Here is a 12,493-nt window from a genome sequence, read left to right on the forward strand (position 1 = left end):
ACCTTCCGTTTCGAAGCATACTATCGGCCGAAGCCAAAAGTAACATTAAGCAAGCCTAGCACAACGCACAACCGTAGAAGAGAAGCCACCTCCAAAACAGCCTACGGCATCCGCCCCGTAGTCATATGTCTAAGAATAAGATCCAGCGGCACAAACGGTTGCACCGCATGCTCATGATGAGGCGCAATATCAAACTCCAACCCAGCCGCCCCAGGCTTCCGTCGAACACCCACAACATCATCCGTCTCCTCCTCGGCTTCTTCGTCGCTCTCATCCTCCGACTCCTCCTCGTCAACAAGCTGCCTCTTCAATCCCGTAACAACATTCTCAATCCCGGCCTCGCGCTCCTCAAGCGTGAAATTCCCGCCCCAGTTCCTCCGCCGCGCTTCAGCGTTCGCCTCCAGCGGCGCCCACTCCCACAGCGCCGCGAGCTGCGCGTCGCTGAGCTTGTCTGAACCCTCCGTGCTCGCTGTTCCTGCTGTGCGGCCGCGCGCAACCCAGTCTTCGACGCGGGGGTCGAGTTTTGTGCGGAGTAGTTGCTCGAGTATGTTTGCTTGCGTTCGGCCTGGGTACTCGGGGCCTGGGTAGGCGACTAGTGTTGAGAGGAGGTCGCGCTGGTCGGAGAGTTGTTCTGAGACGCTGAGGAGATTGTTGGAGATGATGCTTGCTTGGGATTGGAGGGAGGACCTGGGGTGGTTAGTTGGGGGTTAGTGGTTGGCGCGGGGAGCTGGTGCTCTTACCACGGTGGGAGAGGGTCGCTTTGGTTTAGGCTTGCAATCAGAGAGCCCAGTGAGCGCGTTAATTGAACCAGTCGCTGGCGAGACTGCTCTAGGACTTTGATTTGTTCTTGGTTGAGGGTGGACATCTTGTGGTTGGTGGTGAGTGAGGAAGTTCCGAGGTCAAAGAGTTGTGGATAAGATCAAAGCTTGTAACTAGTAGATCACGTTTGGAGTCTCCGGAGTTTTTACCGCAACTTCAATATCTACAATTTTCGTTTCTATTGCAGAATGCCTAATGTTCTACTGTTCATTCTCCGGTTTATCAACCGATCAGTCCCCGGATAACAAAACATTCAAGCTCCGTACAACCATTCTCTGTCCCATATTAACACCCCAAGCGCTCCTAGCCAACCGCATCAAAATAAGCACAAAAAAATCAGCCCGCAAATCCAAAAATAACCCCGGATCGGCATCCCCCATTGGACCCCTGAGCCCCTGGCGGCAGGTGCTGTAACAGAGTTAGAAGCCGACCAATTTGGCACGATCTGTCACTCGGCCGGAGAGGTCAAAGAACTCGATCATCTCGTATTACATGGCAATCTGGCTTGTGTAGGTTTTGCTTGTGCCGTTAATGGCGTTGATGGGCGTTTGCTGGGCGGTTTGGGGTGCTATTTTAGGACCTGTGTGTTGTATGTAGAAGTAGATGGTATATATGGGTGGTGGTTAAATATCTGTTGCCGCCCTCGGTTGCGAGGGTTGGGTTTGTTGACCCTAAGGAATTTACTGCAGGGGTCTTTTCTTCACGGATATTTTCTCTTCGGAGATTTGATATGGCTGTTTTAGTTTTGTTTGATGGCTGATTCATTTTTCAATTCGTCGATCTTGGACTATTTACTTCGGTAAGGACATGCAGACATTGCGATATGTCGGGATATTTCGCCAAAATGGAGACAGACTCCAATAAATCAAGAAGCCAAAATGCAAGACGCCGTTAACAAGGGGGGCTCATACTGTCTCATTACAGCCCGAACGATCCAATAGGACAAACACCAACTGACTCCTACCAGACAGCTCTCACACAGAAAGCTCTCTTCTTCTTGTGCACAAGCTCCTTGGGAGGAAAACAAGAAACGCTCAAAGACAAAAGCTTTTCAATTGCGATTGTTACCACTGATGAGGCCCCTTCTGATCGGGATCCAAGACAGGGGAATGAACAGGAAACTGCTGGTGAGGTTGCTGCTCCGTGATCGCATGGGCGAAGCCCGACTTGTCTTGTCCTTGGTACTGCTGCTGGTACTGTTGTTGCTGATAATGGTGCTGCTGATACTGCTGGTCTGGACTAATCCCATGGTCCTGGCCATAGCCATACGGAAGCTCTTGCCCGCGACCATCATTGTCCATGAATCCAATGCCAGGCCCGTACCCATAACCACCAGGGTTGTACATCTGATTCTGGCCCCAAGCCTGCTGGGCACCACTCGACGAGTTGGGACTCCAATCGTTGTACATGTTGCCCGGTTGGCGGGTTCGGCGCGTCTTCTTCCGACGGTGTCGGATGAAGAAGAAGCAGCATATCGCGAGGGAGCAGAGGATGATCAGGAAACCTACTATCGGGACGGCTATTACCACGCCCAAATTCAGATTTGAGGAGCTTGGGGTTGCGGTTGTGAGGGAAAGACTCGACGGGAGGAGAGACTGGGTGAAAATTCTTGTTGGGTCTATGTTGAATGCCTTGCCCATTACTGTCTTGAAGTGGCAGTTGTAGCGGATGGACTCGAGAACTGCATGCGAAAACGGTTAATTGCGGCTCTCTTATATTGCTGAGATCATGCAAATTTGGCACGCAGGGCACACTCACAGTTTGCCAGATAGACCTGGTTGGTTGTCAGATTGTAGCAGAATTCGCACGCGTTCACCACATTGTCTGCGAATGTTGGCGTATCACACCAGGCATTCAAATTGGAGGAATTTGATTCCTCTAGATCGGTTCCTACTGCTAATCGAACATCATCGCATGTGACTGGACAAGGAGAGGATATGTTGGAGATTGAGTCTGGGACCCCAAAGACACAGGTTGAGAAAGCGTAGCGCAGATTGTCTGATTTGAGCTGTTAGAACCGCGCGAAACGGGAATTCACGAAGGTGCCACAACATACAGAGTCCCCAGTTCACATCCGATTCACCAGTGCTGGCGTCGTGGAATTCGCTATCCAACTGACAAGATATGCATTTTTTGAAACTTTTCCCGGTCGTCGTTTGATTGTACGATTGATCCAGACACGCAATCTCACTAGATGTGGTATTGGTCGTCGTCCCACAGACATCTGCACAGGGCGAGCCGGGCGTAGTAACCAATGCGAAAACCGCAGAGCTATTCAAAACCAGAGCTAGAAGAACCACCAGCATCCTGAAGGACCTTGAGTTGCCGTCCCAAAGCCCAGATATGATGGACCGCGCGAACAGAGAGTCCTGCATCTGTTCTTACGATCACCACGGGTATGAGCGAGAGAGGGCAAGGCACCAGAATATTACAATCAAGTTCGCATGAGAGAACGGCAAGGTGTATGCCAGTACAGAGTATGCGGGAGAGCTTCTTTTTTGCACTGCGAGCTCTCCGGTTCTGTGACGAGCAAGTGGAGTGACTACTGAGTCAAAAGAGCGCGGACAGAGAATGGTCACATCTCAAAGCATGCACAGGGCTGCTAATGCTTGAGCGGAACAATGGGAAGAATTCGCCTGTCGAATCAAGCACATCCTTGGCTGTCAAATGTTGTTCGGCGCTTACAGAACACCGCCTACAGGCTAGTTGCTAAATGTGCCTTGCGAGGAACAGTTGGTGGGAACAGAGTGATCGATCCGTCATCCTGCAGATTTTGGCGTAAAGGGTGTGACGAGAATTGACTAGGGTTGACGCTTGATTGGTGATGAGCGGTTGTGAATGTGACTTGTGCTGCAGATATGCACGGACTCACGTTCACCCCCTCACTTCGAGTCGTCAATTTCAGTTTTTTGTTCAAAAGGTGAGTTTAGACGTTGGTTTTCTTTTTCTTTGGAAGAATTAAGCAAAGAAAGAAACAAAAGCAGGTAATCTGTAGACCAAATTGTAAAAGCGCCAAGCTTCGTTTTACTACGTGCTGGGAAGGAGATGAATAAAAGTGTAGAGATGCAGATGTAGATTTCCTCGAGATTCTGATCACAACCACCAATTATAAACATAATAAATAAAGAAAAACGACTCTAGAGACCGTATTAATGCAAGGTTAATCTTTAGAGAACATTGAGGCAAATGTCAACGGATGACTGCATTGCATTCGAACATGATTGATTGGTCTGAAACTGCCACCCAAATAATAAAAGTAATAAGACAGATCACATATGAAAAATTCTAGATTTGAACAAAAGCATCCTCATGGAATATCAGCCGTAGAGCTCATCATAGGAGGGTACTAGTTCAGGTGCCGTAGCAGGCTCTGGTTCCTGAGCTTTTGACCAGGGAGGGGATTTCTTCGCCAGGAAAGGTGGTAGTTTGTGGGTATTGTGTCTATAACGCGGTGTGGTAGTTGTCGTCGAAGTTGACATGGAAGTAGCCGAAACGTCAGATGCAGCGGTAACGCTCGTTCGTCGCGAGCTGATATCGCCAGAAACTAACGGCGTGGGCTCTGTTACGGAGCTATGAACACTGAAACGGCGCATGCGTGTAGTCACAGACAGCGGCGGTGTTTTGGCAGGTACATCGTACTCCTCGGTGTTATCGTGTGGTATGTCTGACGTATCTGCCAATTCGTAGATGCGCGGGCTTAGTCCAACTGGAGCAGTTAGGACATCTCGTTCTTCGTCCTCGTCGCTGCAGGAAGAGCCGGAAGTATCCTCATTGGTAACAGTGCTTGATGCATTCTGACTCGAAATGCGTCGCAGGTCGCCAACGCCCAAGCCTTTAACCGGTGGTGGGCAATCATCTCTGCCGCGATGCCGAATGTTCTCATTGAAATGTCCCGTTGGAAAAGATGGAGAGGGTGTCTCTGATTGTTCTCGAGGGGCGGTGCTTCGAGATCGCCTGATGGATGATTTGGGACTCGGTTGTCGCAATGAGCCAGACGGCTTATGTCGCTGTCCTTCTCCTTCCTCGTGCGGCACATTCGAAGAAATTATCCCTGCTTCATTCGCAACATGTCCCGAATTTTGAGATCGCTGATTCCAGGATCCTTGCGTCGGATGGGTGATAGAGACATCGCCCCAGCGAGAGTGTAGCTCCGTTGATAGTCTGCGCTTCCTCTTGAACTTCTTCATGAAGGTCGCCATGGCCTGCAAAGTATTTCTCATGTAGGTTGGAGGGGTAACGCGTTCAGAATTCAAACGTACCAAGGGAGGAAATATCACCCCCTAACACGGTGCTCATCCCAGAATTGCCCGAACTCCCAAAGAGAGCATGAGATCTGTCTCAAAACGACAGGCCAAGCACCACAGTGGAAAAAAAGGGTAGAAGACAGGGGCAGGTCAACTACGCGAGTGTGTTGAAGTTATATCAACACAAGAAGTCCATGGAGGCGCACTAGTCAGCCACCGCATGTCCGTTTTCGACCGAGAAGAGGGAAGATCTTCTGGAGGAAGTGCTCGACCGGTTGGAGTTGAGAGCCAACGGACCTAGAGAGTGATTAAACACCGGGAGAGAGCCTGGTAGTATGGACCGACCCCGGGCTCTACTGGTGGCCCCCAGGTAACAAATTGGGAATAGAGACGATTGTCTTCCCTAAAACAACAGCGTGAGTACTCAAACTTAAAAAATTTCGAAAAATCGCGTAAACATCTTAACAGCTGGCAGAATGATCCAAACGGGGCGTCATAATGGAGAGGCTCCGATAGCTTCAACGTACATGGATGCAGGCAGGTATGAGGGGTAGGATGAGATGTGGATTCATGTCCCCCGGCTCACACCCCTGGTTGTTCCAAGATATGTACTAGGTAGATAGGCAGTTGTGGGCCAGGGTGCTGTCACCTTCACATTGCACTTAGTGTGCCTGTATCGATGCATCTCGGTTGTTTGTCGTCTTAGCATGGGGCTTGTCGAGGGATCTAACATCGCAACAACAATGTATGACATGGGATCAATGATCATAATTTGGTCTGGCCCATTTGACTGAGCAGATTATCTTGCTGAGTTCAGGGCCGCCGAAGTAACGACAAGCTCAAATGCAGGGAACATGTCGCCTGACACTTGTGAATATATGAACAGAAATGAGCAAAATAGGTGAACGACAGGGATTAAAAGAGGGGGTGGACAATACATCCCCTCAAAGATAGACGAAAAAGCACTCTGTTTCACTGTGACGCATCTAAATCCCTGCACTGGAGTGGACTTGTTGATTCGAAGGGGAATTTGAAGGATCCAATATTCAAAGGAATTTTACCCATGTAGTCAGGCGTAACAGCCATTGCTTCAACAGCATCTCCGCCATCGGCATTGCGGTCGATGTAGACATAGAATCTCTTGAAGAGGCTTCCTGAATATAATACATCGCCAAAATATTGTATAAATAACTTGGTGTGAGCGAATTTCGATTCTCGTCTTAGCTGATCGTCCCGCCACTCTCGTGGGAGGCGTTTGAGAGTTCCATTCGGGTCTTTGAATAAGCGCTGAGAGTATGAAAAGGGTAATCATCGCGATGATCCAAAATATTAAACGGCAACACGGCAACACTCCGATTGATTGCATAGCACCACGGACCAGGCGTTGAGACCGGATTTCCGTGCTGATTCCACTCTCGATTTAAGTATAATCTCTATGAAAGCTATATAATTTACATATTTCAGGCATATTGTAGTTTCGGAAAAAGTAGATCTCAATGCAAAATAAAAGGAGAGTCGTTGAATCCTAACAGGATGAAATATAAGCCGTAACTTTGAGGCGAATAAGCCAAACAGGTACAAGTGTCACTTTTTTCCTTCAACTTATGATGAGTCGTGACTCTCGTTTAAACCGCTGTTGAAGAAAAAAAACAAAACATAAAAAAAGAGAGAGAGAGAAAGAAAAGACGCCATCGTGATAGTCATAAAAACAAGGCCAAGCCACCAACATGAAATCAACGGAAGTTGGTGATCAGCCGCGACAAAACGGGTTTAGGTTGTTTGAGTCTCAGGTCGACGGGCTGGGCCGAAAGCATTGGCTCAGACGCACTCCTTTCTCGACCTTCGCTACCCCCTTGTCGTCCTGGCCTGGGCGCTACCGGTACCCCCGGCCCCATTGCGGGCTGGACGGCTATTGACAGCGGTCGGGAACTTGACAAACTGGTATTATTGAAGTAGTGAACATCGCTCAGCCGGGAGGGGGGGCCGGGAGGCGGGTTGTTGTAGTTGTGTTGCGTGTGGACGTAGTTGAAGTTATTACCGACCATTGAGGTTGGCCGGATAGGTTGATATCGTGACGGGTCATATGTCGGCAGGTACGGCGGGGGTTGTACATGTGATGACCGAGACAGTTCTTGTTGGTATTGGCGGGAATAATCCGGCGCAAAGGTCGATAGTGGCCGGGCTTGGGGGTTGGTTCGCCTTGGCGGGCCCATTTCTTCCATTTTATGCTGTGATGGGGTTTGACCCGGTGGGTAGTTCTCCGTTTGCAGGGAGTCCCGTTTTCTGGCCCGCTCTTTGCGAGAAAAAAGGCATGATAAGCCCCCGGCCACTATTAATGTTAGTTAAGTCTGATCCATGGATCAATTGAGGCTCTGTATGCAACTTACTTGTGGAGAGATGAGGCTCCCAGATATAGCTCCGAGGATAATGACCGCTGTGCGCGCGGAGTTCTAGTGGTGGGCATTAACAGTGGAACAAATTGAGATAGCTCAGTATCCAGGTTGTGTCTAAGTCAACATAAGGTCACCGGGACGAGGCGCTTGTCCAGGATATAGGCAATTGGAACAAAGAACCAAGGAACTCACAACCTTTTCCAAGTATCAGGCTCGTATTATGGCCCTCCAGAAGGACCCTGAAGTTGAGCCTCGAACCTGTGAGCCGATGAAAGGGACAATCCATGACATGTAATTGCGAGAATATAGATATATAACATCTTGAAAACCTTGAGTTGAAGCTAAGACGCATGTTGACACACGGTCCCTGTTTCAAACTATATTTTGAGCGCCTCGCGGAGAAAACAAAGATAGTATCAATTAGCTATAGATAGATTAAGAAAAGCAACATAATTAACCAGCATTAGCCCAATTTGCTGCATTTGGTTCAACTAGCCTGCATATGCGGACTAATCCGGTGGGCTAGACCTGTGTAAATGCGCCATAAGTTCTAAATTAATACTGCTGCTCGGTGAAGCAAACCACAGCGATGTAGTACTTGCTATTCTTTGACTGGTTCAGTTGGAGGCACTCCCGATAAGGACAACTCACGAATCATGGCCCCACTCACAACAACAGTTTCTACTTCAAAATGATATATGAGCAGGGCATCACCGCTTGTTTGCCGAGGATATAGAGGGGGTCCATTGCTTCGATAGGTGTGTTCCGATGAGTGGTCCATTTCCTCCACTTGACCTGTCTTTCGACCTTTACCCGATATGGAACGGCGCACTTAGGGCTTGAACGCCCGCATAAACACTTGCATACGGAGTACATACAACGCACCTCGATACCCGCCTACATCAATCTATATCAAAATTTCCCAAAAAAAACCTAGGAAAACATTAGCAAATTTCATTTTTGTACTCCAGGTACTCCACTAGCATCTACCAGACCCCGCTCAGCTGAGGCTCTTCATCTTACTCCGCATACGCCCGATAAACAGCGATGCCCCTGTCAGTGCCAAAGTCCAGCGCAACACCCTGACCCACAAAAAACACCCATCCCTCATTCAGCTCTACAACGCGATCACCAGGGATATTCATGCGACCCGATCCCTTCGTAACAATCATCAAGCTAGGTCCCAGAATAGCCTTATGCGTCTCCTTCTCTCCAGCGCCAAGAGTGGTACAAAGCACGGCGAATTCACTAATGGGCGGCGCATAGACATCTGTCATTCCTTTCATCCCTTTATCGCTCTTCTTCCGCGGTAGCAATGCATCGTGCGCATTATGCGGTACAAAGCTCAACGCCTCGCCGAATAAGTCGACGTTGTCTCGATCCGCAGCGGGACAGAACCCCGTGTTGATCACGTTGTCCGACCGCGCCATGCACTCCACAATGTCGCCCTCCAGGTAGGCGTGGATGCTGTCTGCCGGGACGAAGACCGAGTCGCCGGGTCCTAAGGTCAGATAGTTCATGAGTAGGGCGGCGACGAGGTTTCCGTTGTCGTCTTGGCCGTATTGTTTAGCTAGACGGCTGAGGAGGCTGGGGATGTAGGAGTGAGCGCCGAAGTGCGATTCGGGGATTGCTTGGAGGTCTTTGGTTGTTTGAACAACTTCTTCTGGTGGCGCTTTGAGTAGAGCCTTGCATACCTGGCGCAAAGCCTCATCGTTGAATTCGCCTGTTTTGGGTAGGAATTTTCCCAGTTGGTTCAACCCGAACAACGTTTCGATGTGAGCTAGTGGCTTCCAGCCGGCGAAAAGCTCGAAGTTGGATAGCGCGATTGCGATCTCCGGCTTGTGCATTGTGTCGCCATATTTCTTGGGGTCATCTTTGTGTAGCTGGGCGGAGAGTTTGAGATCTGGGTGGATTTGTAGAGGAAGGGCCTTGCTGAAGGATAGAATCTGATTTGACATTAATACATGAGGCGTATACCTAGGTATTGAATAGTAGTTTGCTACTATATACTAACCTTTGGCAGGAATGGGATCTCTGGTCCCCATCTATCGTGCACAGACTTACCTACCAGCTGGGGGTTCTTCTTCAGATAATCTCCGAGAAGTTCACCAGTAGAAAGCAGATATGACGGTTTCGAGGGGTATGTGCCTAGCCACATCTAACTGGATGTTAGTACAAACAATCTTTCTACCTAGGTAGTAGCGGCTGAATTATTGTCCAAGGAATGTAATTTACCTCGGAGTAATGTTTGGAGTCATCAATTGGCCCATTGTTAGGGGATTTGGACCACAGTTGAGCTACAACAGACTCTTTGCCTTTCTTTCCCCATGAATCATTCTTTTAAGCCGTGAGGATTAGAATCAGCCGAAACGTATGTTCTTGGGGGAGATATTGTTACCTTCACGCCGCACCGAAGTTGAACCACTGCGTCTGTCATTTTCTTCAAGCTTTGGGCACAAAGTGGAGTTCTGAGTTTGCAATCAAGTAAATTGAGTTGTGAGATATCAGGCGGACAATGATTCGAAACGTTCGGGCTGCATGGTATCTGATCGGTTGGTAAATGCGGCGTTGACATGGCGTCAGAGTGATGAATTGTGGAGGCGTGAAAATATATATCTGCAGGAATGAAATTTGTGTGGCAGACAACGGCGTTAAGTTCTTAATCTAATGGGAAACTAGTCCACCAATGAGGATGTCAAAGTTCCCTGAGTATTCATGGATTGCCTTCGTGGTATGTGGTGTTAGACTGACATTGACTCGGACTGGTATAACTCGGCCGTGTATCTCGGGGAAGAACCATTTAGTCTACCTCCGGTGTCAAATAGACCGATTATTGGCAGAATGTTGCTACGCTTTTGGATTTACTTTGTTTATTTTGTGCATTTATTTGAGTGAAATTTGTTGTTTGAGAATAACAGGCATTATTTACATTCTGAGGCGCTGCTAACAAGGCCTTTAAACCATCAAAAACCCCACAGATGCTAACACCGTGCAATGATGCTTAAATATGAGACAAAAAGAAAAGAACCCCCAGAAGATAGCATCCAATTACTATGGCTAAAAAAAAGGAAGAAACGAGGGATCACCCATAAAGCTCGTCAGGGTTAGGGACCATCGCCATGATCTGAGGATTTGAACAAGGGCCGCTTTGCCGATCGACCGGAATAAGAGGCGATATCCTCCGGCGAGAGGATAGCTGCTGTGAGCGATCAGAGATATATCCAGAATCAGGGCGCTCATATGTGCTGATTCGAACACCTGGAGTAGAGTCGTGATCACGAGCACGGGCTGTTCCATCGCAAGACTTCGCGTATGAGCGATCGCGTGAGCAAGAACTGCGGCGAGAGCTAACAGATTGGCTGCGAGATATAGATTCTGAAGCTTGAGGATAAAGCCCACTCGTGCGGACGTAGCTAAAGCGATTGTTGGGTTGCTTGGAGTTTTCAACCACCTCAGAAGGGTAGTCGTGCTGGATGGGTCGATACGCAAAATCCATATGCTTTTTCTCGGAATGCTGAGGGTCTCTTTCTAGACGACCATGGGATTCGCTTTTGAGATTTTTGGGGCGCGAGGTCAAGCGAACCGAAGGACGACCCCGTAGCATCGAGCCGAGAGAGCTTCGTTGAGAACTTGCTGATGCCGTACTGAAGACACTTCTGGCGTCGTCATGATCGTCTGCCTCTCTCAGCGGATGAGTCGTCTGGTCTGGAGAGTTATCAGGAACATAACCGGGCCCGTAGGCCGATCTCCCCTTGATTGGTCGATGGGGGTTGTTGTATTGGCTCCATGATCCATCTGTAGGCACGGAGATAGAAACATCACCCCATCGAGCGTGGAGTGGCTTGTGAGTGTCTGACTTGCGGAAGATGGAAAGAGGCCCGCCGATGATTCCCGTCATCTTGGTGGGAAGGCTGTGTGATCTTGTGGTATAGTTATTCGAGATCGCCCTCCAGCAGTGGGAGCAGTTGACATCCAATTGCTCGAAAGGGGGGATAATGAAGGAGCGGGGAGATATAGAAACAGGCAGATATTAAAGCAAAACGTTCTAATAAGAACTGTGCACACGACCGATGACTAGTAGCCGGCGAGTTCAACAATATAAAAAATACGCAATGGCCCCAAAACCAAGAATAGCAACGGCTATAGATTGGTCGCTGAGCAGGATGACGACTATCAAGGATCGAGAAGGAATTGAGCGATCACAAGCCAATGAATGGAAATTGATCCTTGATGACAGTAACAGAACAAAAACAAATTCAGGCGAGAAAATCACTATTCCACCAGGGACGATGCGTTGAAATGAAACAAAAACAATTGTTCACTCATTGCGACGGAAGGCGTGCGAATATAAAGCTTGGTCATAACCACCGGGTGGATTTAGTTGCGCCAAGCTGCATGACATTGAAAGAGCTTTGTGCCAGCTGAGCCTGGACGTTGTATACATCATTGTTGCGAACTTGTAAACACCAGCCAATGGGATTCGTGTTCGGTGCATTACCGCTGATAGGCGATGCAGGGAATCTGCGGCTGGGCTCCGCCTGACAGGGTTGATTGTTCCTTAATTAGCTCGCATATTGCCCGCTTTGGGTCTTAAAATAGATATTAAGTAGCGGCAATTAATGGTGATTAAAGGTTTGAACCGCAAGTTAGTGTCTTGTAGATAGGGCCGAAGAAGTACTCCGATTACCCCTATTCCAGCCAACTTTTGGTTCATATTGACCTATGATGAAACGCAATTTGGTTGATGGTTTTGCAATATGTACAATATGTACTCCGTACAGAATTGTCATTGTAATTCAAGAATCACTTTAAGCCTCCGTATCATTGCCAGCGGAGACGCAATGTTTTGAGCCACAAGCGTTAATTACTTTTGCGCCTGTACTTATGCACATATGCACGGAATGGATACAATGTAACACAAACAATCGCAGCTAGTTAATGATATTTTTAGAGATGCTCACTAATATGACGAAAATCCTAATCTATGTCAATAACAGACTAACCAGCTTTTTCATTGCAGGATAGTTAGCGTCAGAT

General features: G+C 48.4%; 6 protein-coding genes across 6 annotated transcripts; all 6 read right to left on the reverse strand.

Moving 5' to 3' along the window:
* Positions 1-101: 101 nt before the first annotated feature.
* On the reverse strand, positions 102-865 carry med8 (RNA polymerase II mediator complex subunit MED8; the record flags this gene model as incomplete). The annotated part of the gene is made up of 2 exons (XM_057243754.1): positions 102-687; positions 741-865. 2 exons carry the CDS (start codon positions 863-865, stop codon positions 102-104), a joined length of 711 nt encoding a protein of 236 aa, XP_057095292.1.
* A 1,018-nt stretch (positions 866-1,883) lies between these two features.
* On the reverse strand, positions 1,884-3,194 carry N7529_008228 (uncharacterized protein; the record flags this gene model as incomplete). The annotated part of the gene is made up of 3 exons (XM_057243755.1): positions 1,884-2,500; positions 2,578-2,817; positions 2,876-3,194. 3 exons carry the CDS (start codon positions 3,192-3,194, stop codon positions 1,884-1,886), a joined length of 1,176 nt encoding a protein of 391 aa, XP_057095293.1.
* Positions 3,195-4,136: 942 nt separating this feature from the next.
* N7529_008229 (uncharacterized protein) lies at positions 4,137-5,039 on the reverse strand (the record flags this gene model as incomplete). Its single annotated transcript, XM_057243756.1, has 1 exon — positions 4,137-5,039. The coding sequence occupies one exon, from the start codon at positions 5,037-5,039 to the stop codon at positions 4,137-4,139; it is 903 nt and encodes a 300-aa protein (XP_057095294.1).
* Positions 5,040-6,796: 1,757 nt separating this feature from the next.
* Positions 6,797-7,285, reverse strand: N7529_008230 (uncharacterized protein; the record flags this gene model as incomplete). Its single annotated transcript, XM_057243757.1, has 1 exon — positions 6,797-7,285. The coding sequence occupies one exon, from the start codon at positions 7,283-7,285 to the stop codon at positions 6,797-6,799; it is 489 nt and encodes a 162-aa protein (XP_057095295.1).
* A 1,190-nt stretch (positions 7,286-8,475) lies between these two features.
* Positions 8,476-9,893, reverse strand: N7529_008231 (uncharacterized protein; the record flags this gene model as incomplete). Its single annotated transcript, XM_057243758.1, has 4 exons — positions 8,476-9,402; positions 9,471-9,614; positions 9,692-9,793; positions 9,855-9,893. 4 exons carry the CDS (start codon positions 9,891-9,893, stop codon positions 8,476-8,478), a joined length of 1,212 nt encoding a protein of 403 aa, XP_057095296.1.
* A 645-nt stretch (positions 9,894-10,538) lies between these two features.
* On the reverse strand, positions 10,539-11,354 carry N7529_008232 (uncharacterized protein; the record flags this gene model as incomplete). The annotated part of the gene is made up of 1 exon (XM_057243759.1): positions 10,539-11,354. One exon carries the CDS (start codon positions 11,352-11,354, stop codon positions 10,539-10,541), a length of 816 nt encoding a protein of 271 aa, XP_057095297.1.
* Between the last annotated feature and the right edge of the window lie 1,139 nt (positions 11,355-12,493).

This window comes from Penicillium soppii (assembly GCF_028829465.1).
Source record: "Penicillium soppii strain IBT 18220 chromosome Unknown utg000006l, whole genome shotgun sequence".
In the NCBI taxonomy this organism is placed as follows: domain Eukaryota; kingdom Fungi; phylum Ascomycota; class Eurotiomycetes; order Eurotiales; family Aspergillaceae; genus Penicillium; species Penicillium soppii.